The 17,170-nt window shown below is 38.9% G+C and overlaps 1 protein-coding gene and 1 non-coding gene across 2 annotated transcripts; both read right to left on the minus strand.

Moving 5' to 3' along the window:
• Nucleotides 1-85: 85 nt before the first annotated feature.
• On the minus strand, nt 86-1,443 carry LOC106416110 (ethylene-responsive transcription factor SHINE 2). The gene is made up of 2 exons (XM_013856941.3): nt 1,152-1,443; nt 86-748 (listed from the first exon to the last, which is right to left on the minus strand). The coding sequence occupies exons 1-2, from the start codon at nt 1,229-1,231 to the stop codon at nt 268-270; spliced, it is 561 nt and encodes a 186-aa protein (XP_013712395.1). The 5' UTR covers nt 1,232-1,443; the 3' UTR covers nt 86-267.
• A 7,514-nt stretch (nt 1,444-8,957) lies between these two features.
• LOC125593616 lies at nt 8,958-9,064 on the minus strand. Its single transcript, XR_007329516.1, has one exon. It is a non-coding gene; the product is annotated as a small nucleolar RNA R71 (small nucleolar RNA).
• Between the last annotated feature and the right edge of the window lie 8,106 nt (nt 9,065-17,170).

Below are 17,170 nucleotides of genomic sequence, written 5' to 3' on the forward strand. Positions count from 1 at the left end.
ACCAGTATATATTGTGTCTTGCGGTTCTTTCGTATAATATCTTTTTAGTTGTTAATAACAGTAAATTGACATTTAGTCCCATTCATTCAATGATACAAGGAGATTTATTAATATCTTTTTTAAACAATTTTCTTACATGTATAATGGATTGATAGATCCATCTTAATCACACTATAAACTGTGGAAAGTATATAAAAAATCCGAAAATCAAGGTTGTGAAAAACCCACCATTATTCTTCTTTAGACTTTCATCCGGTAAGGTAAAAGTCAACTCCAGTTCAGCAACTCCTCGATCATTTCCATAGCTAACTGATCCTCATCAACATTAGCTTCTTCTTCTACGTCTTCTGCTTTCTCCACGTCCTGTTTCTTCATCCCCAACTCATGGGCACTTTCATTGACTACGTTCCCGAGTTCGAGACGCATGACCCAGTTGGGACTCGTTTTCGACCCGGCCCGTTTCTGCCAGACTCCAATGTGGGAACTATCTGTATCGAGACGGAGACACGTCAGCGACGGCGTTAGGTCTTTGCAGCTCTTCCTTAGCTTAGCGTTCAAGAGCTCAGATAACGACTTTGGCGACGTCAACGGTGAGTTTGCGTCGTGAACGTTGTCTGAGCCTTTCTCTGATTTAACGACCGGAAAATTAGTCTTAGCGTTTTGGCCGTTCATTAGAAGAGCTGCTTGGTCGTAAGCCCTCGCAGCCGCTTCTGCTGTTTCGAATGTTCCGAGCCACACTCTTCTTTTCCTGCATATAAATTTCTCACACGTGTGTAAATACATTACTCGTTAATACATACGACTTTGGAGCGGTAAACTTTTACATCTTCATTCTAGTTTTTATTTTACCTATAGAAAGTACACATTTTCAATTATAGGAATATCCACATTAAAACGTTTACAATAAGGGGTGATTAAATTCAATCTACAACTTCGATCATTTCATGGTTTGTTTTCATCATATACTCAACCTAAATGATCTTATAATTGAGAAATGAATTTTGATGAGAACAATAATGTCTTTCATATGAAAAATGCAAGTATGTAAGGAATTTAAGTAAAATAATTGGTATCATATATAATAACATATATGGTTGAACAAAAAAAAATAATATATATATATAATAACATATATAGACACTAGACTTAACAGTAGAGGATGGCGAATCTCAGAGACCCAAGAACCCCATTGGCGTTGGCGAACACCTCGAAACTTTCTCGAGTGTACCATCTTTTTAATTTTTCTTCAATCTTTCTTCGTTTTTAGGGTTCTTAGTTTATCTCTAAGAACTCGGACAACCCAGAAGAGAGATAGACACAAATCAGACGGGTGTTACTGTTTTATGTCTCCAACTAACTATTTATATAGAGCTTCACGTTGAATTTTCTCTTTTGTTTGTAAATTGACCTTTTCGTCTATGATCTATAATCAAGATGTTTTGAGCCCACTATCAACACAACTTCCTTACTTTTTCTGAATGGCTCTAGTTTATACACGACTTGAACTTTCATTTGTCTAACGTAACTTTCATGTTCATACAAGGACTGATCATGCCTACGTTTTGATACCCACAAAAAAAATCATCTTAGCGCTTATATATAAAGGTGTATTGGTGGAGTATATTGATTGACAAAGTAGTGATGTACTATATGAGCTATGAACGATTTTAAAATCATATGCATTCGGCTTAAACAAAACATGGAGTCTTGATTTACGGTATGATCTCAACTACACTTGTAAACTGAGTTACCCAAAATAATAAGGAAAAAACTTATTTCACACCAAACAGATTTTTAACCGATCTTTGTACTTCAAACTTTGGATGTAAGTAACATAGCGACGAGGTCACGCCAGATATTCAGCTCAATTGCCCGGTGCACCATTTGTTTATCTTCCCCTTTAAGTCAATTTTGTCATTTTCAATTTTTCAACCATATATATATGATATGTGTATATATATATATGTACAATAAAAGCCAAATAAATATCGTCGGGTCGGGTGGTGAAGACGGTAGATATTTCAACGTTCATTTAAGGTTAAACCCACAATAGATCAAGAACTATTTAGACTTTATGCTAGATTAAATGTATACACCAACATTTGCAATGATGTTTTTAGTCCTATATGGTTAGGCACCTACTGCAACTGAAGTTATAAATAAAGGTGGTGCCAATATTTGATCCACACGTGTGCACATAAATAACAGCCTCAGCTTTTTCTTTTTGTAACAAAATATAAAAATGATAGTGCAGAAAACACCAATGTTTACTCAAGCCGACATTCTCGGATTTTTTCATAACGAAACTAAAAAAGAAATACTAACTTTTGTCACCAACTTAATGTCAATAGTTTCTTTTTTTATTGCTTTAACAATATTAGTTCTTACTATATGTGTAAACCATCGGATGAGCAGTTCATAATTTGTTACGTACAGACAAAAGTAATGTATTGTGTTTTTTTTCTACTGAGAAAAAAGGAATGTATTATGTTGCCTTCTCATAATACACACGTATTAAAGTTACATACGTTAATACGTACATAAATTCGTGTTTTTGTTCAATACAGACACAATTCTAATTAAAGTTGTCTTCCATGATTTACTAGCAGCGGTGAAAAATCTGAATGAGCAGTTGAAAAGTTCACATTGGTTGACATATACTGCGAGGCGTAAGCAAACTTCAATAGCTTTTTTGGTACTAAACACTTTTCAAGGAAAGTGTGCTTTAAGTTATTAGGTTCGAGTATCACTGGTGGAGAGGATAGGAAAAACGGTCTGAATCTGTTCTGATGTTTGGTCTGAAGGGACAAAAAACGGTCTGAAACATTTTTGTTAGAAAAATGAAATAAAAGATATTTAAAGTTTCACACTATGGGCAAAGCTGATGAAGAGGATATTTAAAGTTTGTGTGATTAATTATAATCGTGGCTAACAATACAAAAGTAGATTGTCACACTCGGTAGATGAAGAGGATATTTAAAGTTTGTGTGATTAATTATTATTATTATTTTTTTAAACAATACAAAAGTAGATTGTCACACTCGGTAAATGATTTTCTATCAAAGTGGTAGAATTGAATAATGTTTTCTTTGAATTTTTGTTGATAACTTGATAGGATACTTCTAATAAAATGGAAAAAAATTATAGATTGAACAAGATATATATCCAATTCAAAGGCTTTATAAAGCTATATATCATCAATAAAATGAAATGGAATGTGGAATCAAATAATATATGCTCAGAATAATCAAAGTAAATTTCTTGAATGACTATTGTGTTATAAAAATAACGGAAAAATTTATCTTTATTCATAACATAGAGGTTCTTTATATATGAGATTACACCGTCATAGATAAATGGAAAGATTACAAATCATAATCTCTTGGTTATGAGTCATCCACAATCTGGTTCATAACACTCCTCCTTGGATGCCATAACCATTTATAGTTTGTAATGTGCTTTAATGTTGCCTCGTTAAACCCTTACCAGGAAAATCCAATTGAGACAAAATCATGGTGAAGGAAAAAGAGTACAACACACATTACTCCTCCTGATTTGGACATTACAGAAGGTCCTTTGGACCTCTCCAATTTTCTGCAATCCGTGGGTGATGAAGATCTTGGGCAGAATATGCTTTTCGTCCTCGAACATGATAGTTGTTTCTTCTTTACCATCGGCCATGCCACAATCTGATTGAACATATTGAGTCATCGACCTCAAATACACACACACGAAATCTTGGATGATGTTGCTGTGACATGCGTGTACCACCATGCGTAAAACATAACTTGTCTGAAAACAAATCAACAAAACCAAATAACCCCTCTTTGGACTGGTTAGTATAAAATAAACTAAAATCAAACGCTTCTTCATCGTCCTTCTTATGGACCAATCAGATCAGTGTCTAAAACAAGACTTCTGCATCGTCCATCTCAGGACTAAATGGACTTCTTTATCGTCCACCTTTGGACTGAATGGATCAGTGTCCAAAACAAGTGATCTCACGTCCATGTACTAGATAATGGGTGAGACTCGTCCATATTAAATCTCTTGAATACCCTTTTCTGTATATATTATTTGATACACAAGGATTTCATTGTTGATGTACTCAAGCTGTAATCCCAAACAAAACTTTATTTTCCAAGATCTTTCATCTCAAACTATTTCTTGAGATATTCAACTGTTTGGGAAATTGTATCCAGAGGTTCCTAGGATATTCAGATCATATACTTTGATGATTATCAATATTGTTCTCGAGAACTTGTTGTACTTTCAGCTCAATACCCTCTAGTACTTTCATTATCCAGTGGACCATATAAATATGCAGTCACTACATCAACTTGCTGCAAGTCTAATTTTCTCTCTAATATAGCCAGACTTATGAGAAATCTAAAAGTAGTTGTATCCACCACATGGGAGTATGTCTCCTCATAATCTATTACTGGTCTTTAGGCCTGAGCATAAAATCCGGAACCCGAAATCCGAACCGAACCCGAACCGAAAAACCCGACCCGTTATCCGACCCGAAACGTAAAAATACCCGAACGGATCTTGTAGGGTGGTACAAAAATATCCGAACCCGAAGTGTTATTAACCGAACCCGAACAGGTAACCCGAAAAATCCAAAATTAATAGTTAATATAAATATTTTGAAATATATATAAGTATTCCAATTATTAAATTCAATATTTGTGGTAATATTATATATAATAATAAATATTAAAATTCTAATAAATGCCTTAAGTACACAATTAGTTATAAATAAGTATTTTATAATTTGCTCATTGAAATAAAAAGTCTATTCTCTATAAGGCAATACATATTGTTTACAAATGATGTTTGTTTTCATGCTTGATTTAGCATTTTATTGTTATTTTATCAATTTTATATGTAATAGGTTAATTTTTATTTAATTTATATGTTTTTCTATATGTTTTACTTCAAAAATTTTGTTTTTTACTTTGGTTATATCCGAACCGAACCGATATAACCCGAATCCGTACGATATATGATTACTTTATGGGTTTTATGATGCAATACAATTTTGAACCGAACCCGAAGTGTTATTATCCGAACCCGACCCGTACTAATAAAATTTTAGTATGGGACCTAGAAGCGTAAACCCGAAAATCCGAAAACCCAAAAAACCCGACCCGAATGCCAACGGATACCCAAATGCCCATGCCTACTGGTCTTTGTGAGAATCCTTGTGCAACATCAGCATTATATCTCACGATTTCTATTCCTCACAAGACCCATTTATATCCACTGGTTTTAATATCATATGGCGTCTTAATCATATGGCCAAATACGCATTTCTTCCTTAAACTATTTAACCCCACGTTTCCATTCAATCCAATCTGTTCTACGAGTGCGCACTCTTATATTGACGTGAGTTCATGATCCTCGCTTATATTCATAAATTCAAGTGCTACCTTGTATGCAAATAAATCATCTTATGTCGACATTCCTTATTGGTTCCATTATGTTCCAGACATGATATAATCGATTGAGATTCATTATTAACAGGACCTTTATAACTTTGCAGCTTGGCGTCCCAAGCTACATTGTTTGGTACCTGTACCTTAGAGTCGGCCGGCCTTATCTCCATGTCTGGGATGGTTTCCTTAGTAACCTCGGATTTGGATTTTGATTATCATTCTCTGCACCTTTCTTTTGTTTCCGAGGATTCTTATCTTTTGGAACCTATTTGGTCTACCACGTTTCATACGTTGTCTAGACTCTGTAGCAACTTGACTGTGTCTCTTCTTGGACATCAAATTGGTTGGTGCTTTACAAGCTGGTTTATATATGACTTAGTCATTCTTTTTCGGGTCAGCAAATGTGTCTGACATTTGATTAGCTAGCTTTGTAAATGTATAATCTTTGGACGTCTATTTCACATTCTTTAGTCTGAGGATCTTGCCAAGACATTGATGGTTGATTCCATTCGATTTGTTTTATCATTCTTTTACCAGCTTTATTATTTTTTTCTCCTCCTGGTCTTAAAATAATCTGTGTACCTGGCCTCAAATATAATCACCCATAGTTGGCTCAAAGTACTTTATTATTGTGGGAGAATCATATCCAACATATATCCTCATCCTCCTTTTGAGGTCTCATCTTAGTTCTCTGTGGTGGAGCAATTAGTACATAGACAGCACATCCAAATATCTTATGATGGAGTATGTCTGACTCTTGACCCGTTAATAATTGTGATAGGGGATATCTATGCTCACTAAATGGCCTGATGCGTATTAGCTTAGGTGCATGTAAATTTCGTGTGGCCCAAGCTGTGAATGAGAGTTTTGACCTCGTAAGTTATGGTCTATCAATCAGCTATTTGCGGTTTAAAAGATTTCGGCCAAGCCGTTCTTGGTATGGACATGTATCACAGAACTGTCCACACTTACCCCCATGGACGTACCATAATCATTTAAACGCTTGAGACATGTATTCACCAGTATTATCTAGACATATAGTCTTTATTTATGAAAAAGTAACTCGTAGTCGTTTTACTGGTGATGGCCTAATGAGTTTTCCTTGTGTACATGCTACACACGTGAGATTCTTTGGGATAACTCTTCTTATCTTTTAATGTGTGCCTTTTGAATATCAATTTTCGCATCATGTTTCGACCAGGATGGCCAATCCGGTCGTGCCATAAAGTGTATATTTTCGCAGGCTTTTAGCCTCTATCATACTAATATAGTCTTTAGGACTTATTATGGCCTTGGGTGTTTTTATACATATATCTGAAGGAACTCTTTGTTTCCTTCGCCCATTGTTTCAATATGGAAATATTCATTCTTATATCTTTAAAACTCAATAGGCTGCTCTTGCTCTTAGAGGTGAGTGAATACAAGGCATCACTGATTTCTAGATGCATATCTGATATCTTGCATATTTACATTGTTTTATCCATTTATTCATGTGCATTTTCATCATATAGATAAGGATTTAGCCATGTCTAGGTTGCATTTTGCATACATATGTCTCTATTAGGTATTGGAGTACCACATGGAGTTCCTGGAGACATTTGGGTGCATTTGGAGCTCAAGGGAGGTGATTAGAGTGATCTTTGGACGAGCACTGTCTGGAGCGACTTCCCGGAGCGACCACATGAAATCGCTGTGACACACATCCCGGAGCGACCTGGCCAGAGCGACATGGAGAGGTCGCTCGCGTTTCTATCGCGAGACACCCCTCTCAGAGCGACTTGCCAGAGCGACGCTCCGAGGTCGCTCGCGTTTCCATGGCGAGACAACACAAAACGAAGCTCGGAGCGACCTCTCAGAGCGACCCACTGAGGTCGCTCCCGAAGGCCGGAGTAACTTGTCGGAGCGACATGCCGAGGTCGCTCCGCATCTATTTGCCTGTCGAACTCATATTTTTCTAAGGGCCTTTTGGTCATTTCATTATGCACGTTTTACATTGCCAAAAAACCTAAGTTAAGTACTTTTGTAAGCCATTGGAGGCGGAGAATCTTTTTTCTAGAAAACAACTAGTAAAACTTCTTTTGATTCAGATTTCATTGCTTTTATCTTGTGTTCTTGTTGATTTCTTATCTATTCCTCTACATGATTAATCTGAAATCCAATATGGGTTTAAGGGAATCATGGAGATTAGTGAGTAATCACCTTTTGAATTCATGGGTTAGGGAGATCAAGGGTGATTAGGTTAGTTCTAGGATGTTTTAGTGTAGATCATTCTTGTTCCTTGCTAGTAGAGTATTCATAATGCATCTTCTGAGTTGGCCACTCAAAAGTTGATCAATAGGCATTTCCCACTCAAAAGGTGTTTGATGAAATGCCTGAGACAACTCTCCTAGGCTTTTAGTATACTTTGCCAAAGACATTTGTTGTTAAATGTGCTAAGATAGCTAATAGACTTGTTAGTAATGATTGATTTCACATTATTCAACCAAAGACATTTGATGTTTGAGATATGTTAGCAAATGAGCATTCATCTAGACATAGAGCTTGCTTAGAATTGTGTCTAGGCTTAAGGTCGATAGTTTGATTGATCATTTGCCATCTTTAGTTCGATACTTGATCACCCAAGGTCTAATCCCTATGCCCATGAGTTCTCTTTTCCCTTAGTTAGAAAGTATCATTCTGTAATTGCTTTCTAGTATTAGTAGTAGTTTAAAACCCATCTAAATCATTGGTTGCACTTAGATTAAGTGAGTACTTGCATTCTCGGTGCTTTGATATCCCTCAGAACTGGTTCGACAATCTTTTATACTACATCATTTGTCTTAGGAGCCTTGAAAACTCCTAACATCAAATTGGCGCCGTTGCCAAATTCTGAGTAGATTTCAACATTGAGATTTAGTCACTTGCTTGAGACTAAATCATTTTTAATTTCTTTTGTGACTGATTCTCCTTCTTCACCTCCCTTTAACTTTCAGGTGTATGAACTTGAGGAGCAGGGGTCCGTCAAACCTAGTTCCAAGAGTTGCAGATATCAGAGCTTTAGAGAGAGAGTGTGCTAGAGCGAGAAGAGAAGAAGAGCAACATGCTCACTTGCAGAGATTGGATATTGATATGGCAGATCAACCGCAAGGGCCAGAACACCCACAACGAGCAGGTCGACCCATTGGTACCTATGATCGTCCAAACATCATTGGTCAGAGGTTGGGTATCCGCGCTCCACCAGTGGAAGCCAACAACTTTGAGGTCAAACCAGGACTCCTCAACGTGATCGAGAACAACAAGTATCATGGCTTGCCTGTAGAGGACCCTTTTGATCACTTGGACAAGTTTGACAGCTACTGCGGATTGTCAAAAACCAAAGGAGTGTCCGAAGACGCCTTCAAGCTCAAGCTATTCCCTTTCTCTTTGGGGGATAAGGCACGCCAGTGGGAGAAGACTATACCCAGTGAATCCATCACTACTTGGGATGAGTGCAAGAGAGCATTCTTGGAGAAATTCTTCTCATCCTCAAGAACTACTAAGTTGAGAAATGAGATCTCCAGTTTCCAACAGAAGAACTTGGAAGGATTCAGTGAAGCCTGGGACAGATTCAAAGGCTATCAAACCAAATGCCCACATTATGGTTTCTCTAAGGAGAGCTTGCTCAGTACCTTCTACAGAGGTGTCCTTCCTAAGTACAGAGCCAGATTGGATACAGCTAGCAATGGGTTCTTCTTGGGAAGAACTGAAGATGATGCAGAAGAGCTGGTTGACAACATGATGAAGAGTGATGCAGTCTACAGTGCAGACCACGACAGAGGCAGTAGGGGTGATGATAAGCAGACGAGGAAAGAGATCAAAGCTTTGGAAGACAAGATCGACCTACTCATTGCTGAAAAAGCCACCCAAGAGCAGCTGAAGTTTGTTGGTAACTCCAAGCAGGAAGATCCACCTGTTGTCCATGAGGTTGAGGGTTTCGAAGGTCAGGAAGAGCTGTGTTTCATCAACAACAATGGTAGCTGGTACAAAAAAGAGCTCAACTATCAGTACAACAACTACCAACAGAAATCCTATCCCAACAACCAACAGAGTGGTTATCCGCTTAGAAACAACCAGCAAGTCAGCTATCAGCCCCAGCAAAACCCCTCGTCTGGTTCCTCTGCTCCTCAAGAGAGCAGCACTGATACCTTACTGAAACAAATCTTGGAGTCTCAGACTAGAAGTGAGAAGCATGTTGGTTATGAGTTGAAGAACCTTCATTCCAAGATTGATGGGAGCTACAATGAGATCAACAACAAATTCTCACATCTTGCTTCTACAGTCAAGAATTTAGAGAATCAGTTTGCTTCCATGAACACTCACCAGAATCGCCGGCAAGGATCTCTACCTGGAAAATCTGACCAAAACCCCAAGGAGGCCAAAGCTATCACCCTTAGGAGTGGTAAGCAGTTACCTCCCACAACCCTCACCAGGGATGCTGAGAAACAAGGTGAGGGGGTTGCCATCAACATAGATGATGAAGTGGTGATTGTTGATGAGAAAATCAATGATGAAATCTTGGAGAAGATTGTGGAAGCAAAAGGTAAAGGAATGGTTGGGGAAGAGAAGAAAACAGTGAAAGATGGTGAAGTTGTTGCTCCAGCAAGTGAGAATTCTTTTGTTCCTCCTCCCTATGAATCCAAACTACCATTCCCTGGTATATTCAAGAGGTAGCTGCTAGAGAAGTACAAGGCTCTGTTTGAGAAACAAATGAGTGAAGCTCAGGTTGCAATGCCCATCATCGATGCTTTCATGTTGATTCCTCAATACAACAAGTTCCTGAAAGATGTTGTAGCTGCAAAGAAGAAGGAGATGGAAGGCATGATGATTCTTACCCATGAGTGCAGTACTATCATCCAGAGGCTTGATGTTCCAGAGAAGTTAGAGGATCCAGGATGCTTCACACCACCTTATGCTCTTGGACCTATGGTATTTGAGAAATGTCTCTGCGATTTGGGAGCTAGTGTCAGCTTGATGCCTTTGTCTGTTGCAAAGAAGCTTGGATTCACTCAATACAAGAAGTATAGAATCTCTCTGGTGTTAGCTGATCGTTCAGTGAAGTATCATGTGTGCATCTTAGAGGACCTCCCTGTGAAGATTGGAAGGTATGAGATACCTACATATTTTGTGGTGCTTGAGATGGGTGAGGAGGCTCAAGACCCATTGATTCTAGGAAGGTCATTCTTAGCTACAGCAAGAGCTATTGTTAATGTGAAGGAAGGCACGATTGATCTCCATTTGGGTAAAGGGAACATCCTCCACTTTGACATTAAGGGGAAAATGAGAAAACCAACTGTGTTCGGGAAAGCCTTCTACATTGAAGAGATGGGCACTCCTGCTGATGAGCACCTTGAAGAGTTACCACCTGAGGACGACGAGGAGGGAGCATCTCCCTCTACTCATTCCCCATAGAAGGTAACCCACCACACTCCCTTGTATATACCATTTCGTTTTTGCATATTAGTTTTCTCTTTTTGGGTATCTCTCTCTCCTTGACAACACAGAGACTGTGTAATTTAAGTTTGGGGGAGGTACCAAGAATTTGATCATGTTTGCTTTGATTTTGTTTCATTGAGTCATGCATTTCATACCTATTTGCATATAAAAAAAAATCATTTAGTTTGCATCATTTGCATTTCTAGGAGAGTCTAGAACATATCGGTTGTATTCACTTGCATTGGGAGCAATGATTTTAAATGCCTTGTAAAGAACACTACTTTGCACCTGAGTAGCTTATGCACCTCTCAAAAATACTTGTATGCTTCGAGCCTTGAAAACTCTTCATGAAACTTGTTGATTGCTGAAACTCAGTCTTTGAAGCCAACTACAACCTTATTTGAACTGAACGAACTTAATGCATCTTGCTCATGGTCCCTTGTGTACTGAATCATGGATATACACACTTGAGTTGTCACATTCTTTATGCCAATCTTTTTGACAACCTCTAGTGGTAGACCTATCCCCAATATCCCTTCCTCCGTTTAAGCCTTCATTGATTGATGAGTGAGGCCTTTTTCGAAAATTCTTACATGCACATAATGTTGAGAGTATCGGGAACGACAATACTTGATCTTCATTCTTGCTAGATTAGGCACATTATTTTCTAGCCATAGGATGGGGGTGAGTGTTGTAAAGTTTGATTTGGGAGTATGAGAAAGTTGAAGGAAAAGAGTGAACTCTTGTGCTTAATTGACTAGTCTTTATGGGATAAGTAGAGAAACTTCTAGCTCAATTTGTGAAAAGTCTTGGCCCCCAAACAAAAACAAAACAAAAAAAAAAGGAGAAAGAATAAAAAAAAGGGGCTAGCAAAATTAGTATGAGCTAAGAGGTGTTCAAAAAGTGTAAGAAATCCCTTGTAAAAAAAAGAGTTTTATGTTGGGAAATGCTTTTGAAGTCCTTGGGTGAGAGATGTGAGTTGGGTTTGGAATGGGGAAATGAATGTGTATCATATATGTTTGGGAAAAAGGTAGAACAATGGAGATTGAGCATTGTATGCATGAGTTGATCCCTTTCTTAGATATATTATGTGCAATGTCAAGGCTACTTGTTTTGAGAGTATACCACCTTAAATATCATATATCTTGAACCCCTAGACTCACTTGATTAAAAAGCCTCCCCTTACCCAAATGATTTGGACCAATTGACCATTTGCAAGAATTCACTTGATGTTATGCTTAATGAACTTGAGAGTTGGCTGATTTGCATGTGTGAATGCATGATGATGAGTGTAGGGATGAAAAGAGTTGAGATAGGCCTAGAGAAGCTAGAGTATAATAAGAGAGGGTGTACTAATGCTGAATTTAGATGTTGATTTGAGTGCTTTGTGTGTTTCTTTTGGCTATGAGCTCCCACCTTCAAACCTCTCTCCCTATGAGTTCTAGAAAGTTCACTTGAGGACAAGTAAAAAAATAAGTTTGGGGGAGTTGATATATTGCATATTTACATTGTTTTATCCATTTATTCATGTGCATTTTCATCATATAGATTAGGATTTAGCCATGTCTAGGTTGCATTTTGCATACATATGTCTCTATTAGGTATTGGAGTACCACATGGAGTTCCTGGAGACATTTGGGTGCATTTGGAGCTCAAGAGAGGTGATTAGAGTGATCTTTGGACGAGCACTGCCTGGAGCGACTTCCCGGAGCGACCACATGAAGTCGCTGTGACAAACATCCCGGAGCGAACTGGCCAGAGCGACATGGAGAGGTCGCTCGCGTTTCTATCGCGAGACACCCCTCTCAGAGCGACTTACCAGAGCGACGCTCCGAGGTCGCTCGCGTTTCCATGGCGAGACGACACAAAACGAAGCCTGGAGCGACCTCTCAGAGCAACCCACTGAGGTCGCTTCCGAAGGCCGGAGCGACTTGTCGGAGCGACTTGTCGGAGCGACATGCCGAGGTCGCTCCGCGTCTATTTGCCTGTCGAACTCATGTTTTTCTAAGGGGCTTTTGGTCATTTCATTATGCACGTTTTACATTGCCAAAAAACCTAAGTTAAGTACTTTTGTAAGCCATTGGAGGCGCATAATCTTTTTTCTAGAGAACAACTAGTAAAACTTCTTTTGATTCAGATTTCATTGATTTCATCTTGTGTTCTTGTTGATTTCTTATCTATTCCTCTACATGATTAATCTGAAATCCAATATGGGTTTAAGAGGAATCATGGAGATTAATGAGTAATCACCTTTTGAATTCATGGGTTAGGGAGATCAAGGGTGATTAGGTTAGTTCTAGGATGTTTTAGTGTAGATCATTCTTGTTCCTTGCTAGTAGAGTATTCATAATGCATCTTCTGAGTTGGCCACTCAAAAGTTGATCAAGAGGCATTTCCCACCCAAAAGGTGTTTGATGAAATGCCTGAGACAACTCTCCTAGGCTTTTAATATATTTTGCCAAAGACATTTGTTGTTAAAGGTGCTAAGATAGCTAATGGACTTGTTAGTAATGATTGATTTCACATTATTCAACCAAAGACATTTGATGTTTGAGATATGTTAGCAAATGAGCATTCATCTAGACATAGAGCTTACTTAGAATTGTGTCTAGGCTTAAGGTCGATAGTTTGATTGATCATTTGCCATCCTTAGTTCGATACTTGATCACCCAAGGTCTAATCCATATGCCCATGAGTTCTCTTTTCCCTTAGTCAGAAAGTATCATTCTGTAATTGCACCCTCACCTTAGCTGGATCTCTAGGATTCGAAGACTCTGAACATCCTTGCGTTTTCTGGTGAAGAACTCTTTAGCTCCTCCTCATTTGATCCCTCTTCTCAAACTTCTCTCTCTACAAACTCGTTCTTGCTCTGACTTCTCTCTAAATCTAGTTTTCTTGGTTGTGTAAAAAAATGAGAGCTCAAAGGGTCCTTATATAGGATTTCTTAAGCTTTCTCACCAAGCCGGACACTTAATGCCAGTTTTCTTATTTGGCTTGGTCAAAGATCACCATCAATGGCATGATCTGATTCTTTCCTTAGATGACTCCTGCCGATCCGACCTTCCTTTTGTATTATCCTGCAATTGTGGCTAGTCAAACTTTCTTTACTTGGAAACCGCATTATCCAACATCTGAACATTCTTTAACTGGTCTTGCGGTCTTGATTTCTCCGTATGTTTGCTCTGATTGTTCCATGATCGGTTTACCATCGCTCAACCCATTCTGAATATTTCCCACGGGTTCACTGAAGATCCGGTACTTAGTTAAAAATACATTTATTCTTGCAATCTTCACGAATATAAGTGTCACCACACTTAGAAAAATAGACTCCCTGTTGATTTAAACCTCTCACGATTTATTTCCTTCAAATTTAAATATACTCCTGGAGCGGGTCGTTACAACTCTTCCCCACTTAAAATAATTTCGTCCTTGAATTTTATCTCGACCAACTGCCAAATAAACAGAAACTGAACTAATCCGGACTCGCTGCATGTATTTTGCTTCCACGCTCACTAACCGCTTATTGCATCAAATCTTTATATTTCCTCCATTTAACTTTGGTCCAACACTATTGGTCTGACTGAAAAACTTTGACACTCGAGTCACCTATAATAATGCAATGGAATATGCTACGACAAATGCTTCTTCTAGGTTGCATCATGGATCCCAAAAATGCAGGGCCGACACATTCTCTGGGCGGATATGGTCGCTTGTCAATCAGCTTGATCATCTGATTTCTCACTCTATGCACTCCAATTATCTGAACCACCCTTGATTAACAACATTTTCAGCACTGACTGCAATCCTTTTGTTCCACGACCGTCAAGACAACTACGCGATATCACATTCATAAAATAACTAATTCTCGTCTTTGATGCATCCATGCAGAAGTATTCTTAACTAGACTTCACTAACACCAACATACCCAAATTAACTCTTTCTGAACCACAAATCCTTCATTTCCGTATGTCATCCACCATACCTCACATAATTTGGCGTCAAACCATTGAATGGTTGAACCAACTTGCATATCATTTCACATTGAAGTTTAACCAATACCTCTCTGCTCGAATTCTGCTTCTGTGATGGTCCTAAGAATAAGTTGTACTTGTTCTCGACCATCTTCTCCGTTCTTATGGTTGATACTTTTGAAATATTGAATTGCTTCTTCAGTTTTCTGAGCTACCATCTTTCCTTCTTTCCGTTACGCAACCCTAATATTTGTCCGATCCATGTTAACACGACATCCAACCAGTCAATTCCAAGAGCTTCATTGAACCATTTATCTAGTAGCAAGATCAAACCATTAAACTTATCTGCTCTTTCCAGCATCATTAGAACATCTTGATAAATCACATGCAACTTGAAAATCTCCAACTCTGATCTCTTCCTTGAACTCATTCTTATGCGACCGACAACTTCCTGCCACACAAGGAATGCGACTTCTATAGTCGAACAAGGTTTGGCTTTCACCACCACACCACTAACAAGTGGATCAACTACGTCCTTGCGTCCAGCTTGTGTATTCAGACTAAATCAGATTACCATCGACTCCATTTGCTTACTGTCCGTCGATTCCTCTTGATCTTTCGCTCAGTTCCAGTCAACGCTCCAGAACACCATATATCTGATTGATCCTTCCTCCGTATCGTATAGACAGTACCGAAGTACAGTTCCAATCGCACTCCATTGTTGTTCCTATGTCGTACTGCGGATACTAGTCTCGTCTAAGACCACAGGCCGTCAGACAAGACTCATGATCCCTCATCAGACCTGCGGTATGCATCAGCATCGTCAGGTATACCTTGCGATCCAACAGTACATGGTTCCACCATGCGCAGATTAAGCCGGTACATCCTTATCCATGGTTCGCGCTTGTTTCAGCTACCATGGCTAGAGACGGATCGGTTCTTCCTAGTACCCGCTCGCTCCGTATCTTCGAACTAGAACCCGACACATCTCAGACAATCAGTAAGACCACCGCTGAACTCTAGGGTAGTCGGAGAAAGGATCCGATCAGTCCTCCTTGTCGATCTCAGTCCCTCTCTGTCCGTTTCTCCCTTTCTCTCTCGGTTTTTCTCTATTTTCTGTCCAGTGTCGTCTCCTCCTTTCTGATCCGCGGGAATCCCATCAAAAAGGGCAGTTGGCGATTAGGTAACTGTTCCATAACTGCTTGGCAGTTCCAGACCCATAAACCGTCCCAGTCAGTTAAGTAGTTCAATAATCACCCAGAACAGTCTTGTATCTACTTTGGTAACTTTTTAGTAACCACTCGGTAACCGTCAGATAATTGTTCCCACTGTTTTACTTAGCTTAAACGTATACCAGTCAGTTCGTACATAAACTAACTTTTCTTGAAAGACAAATCTGACTGCTTGTCTGAATCCGACCAGTTCAGTCCGACAAGCTAAACTGATATGTCTGGTCCCACAGTATTGTCGTAATCCGACCAGTACTATCCAGACGACATGTCATGCGTGTCAGGTTCGACTGATCAGTCAAACTAACACTCGGCCTTGGACTGATCCAGCTCAGGCTGCGGGATGGGGATGCTATAAGCTCAGTCAGTAACCATCAATCCATGCCGACTATTGCTTCGTACATTCTATCATCGTATCTACTCATTCCTTAACGTTACATATCTTGATCCATCACGCACGACTTAAAGCATATTACCTTTGTCGACTGAACCAACCTCATACCTTCCTAGTCTCCCCTTTGAAATGTCCGACAGTCGACACTTTGTATCCTTCATAAGACTTAAGTTAGTTTACACTAACTTCTTGCAAACTATTTAACATAATTTTGCTTAGCCATTTACTAAGCAGTTCAATCATAAACACATACCAAGAAATACCTTAGCAAAATCATAACATACATCCTTCGCACGAGACATAGACCATCGGTTCCTTTCCACCCTTACCCACAAATCTCATTTTCGAAAAAGAGCCAGCCAGGACAGAACTGGCTGGCCAACCCCGCTCTGATACCAAATTGAAACACCCCGACCCGGAAATATTTGAAAACACGTTGAAAATTCTAAGTAAATATCTGACCAATTTTCAAAGGAAGAAATACGAAGAAATACTATAACTTTGTCGGCAAAATCCGAAACCAATTACTTAAAAGTTATACTATTAAAATAAGATGGTTTTGATCAAAACTCCTACAACATTACCCCAAGTTAAAACACTATTTTCCGATGGTTTTTATAGCCTCGCGCTCCGGTCCACATAATTAACCTTACCTGCATCCGCAAAAAGAGGCATGAGTATACA

The sequence above is a fragment of the Brassica napus genome, chromosome C9, assembly GCF_020379485.1.
Source record: "Brassica napus cultivar Da-Ae chromosome C9, Da-Ae, whole genome shotgun sequence".
NCBI classification, from domain to species: domain Eukaryota; kingdom Viridiplantae; phylum Streptophyta; class Magnoliopsida; order Brassicales; family Brassicaceae; genus Brassica; species Brassica napus.

What these genes read in the sequence shown, in the direction of transcription:
- LOC106416110 (XM_013856941.3), bottom strand. Translation starts at nt 1,231, where the DNA reads ATGGTACACTCGAGAAAGTTTCGAGGTGTTCGCCAACGCCAATGGGGT. An exon ending in GAGATTCGCCATCCTCTACT is followed by an intron (nt 749 to 1,151) that starts GTTAAGTCTAGT and finishes ATTTATATGCAG; the next exon opens with GAAAAGAAGAGTGTGGCTCG.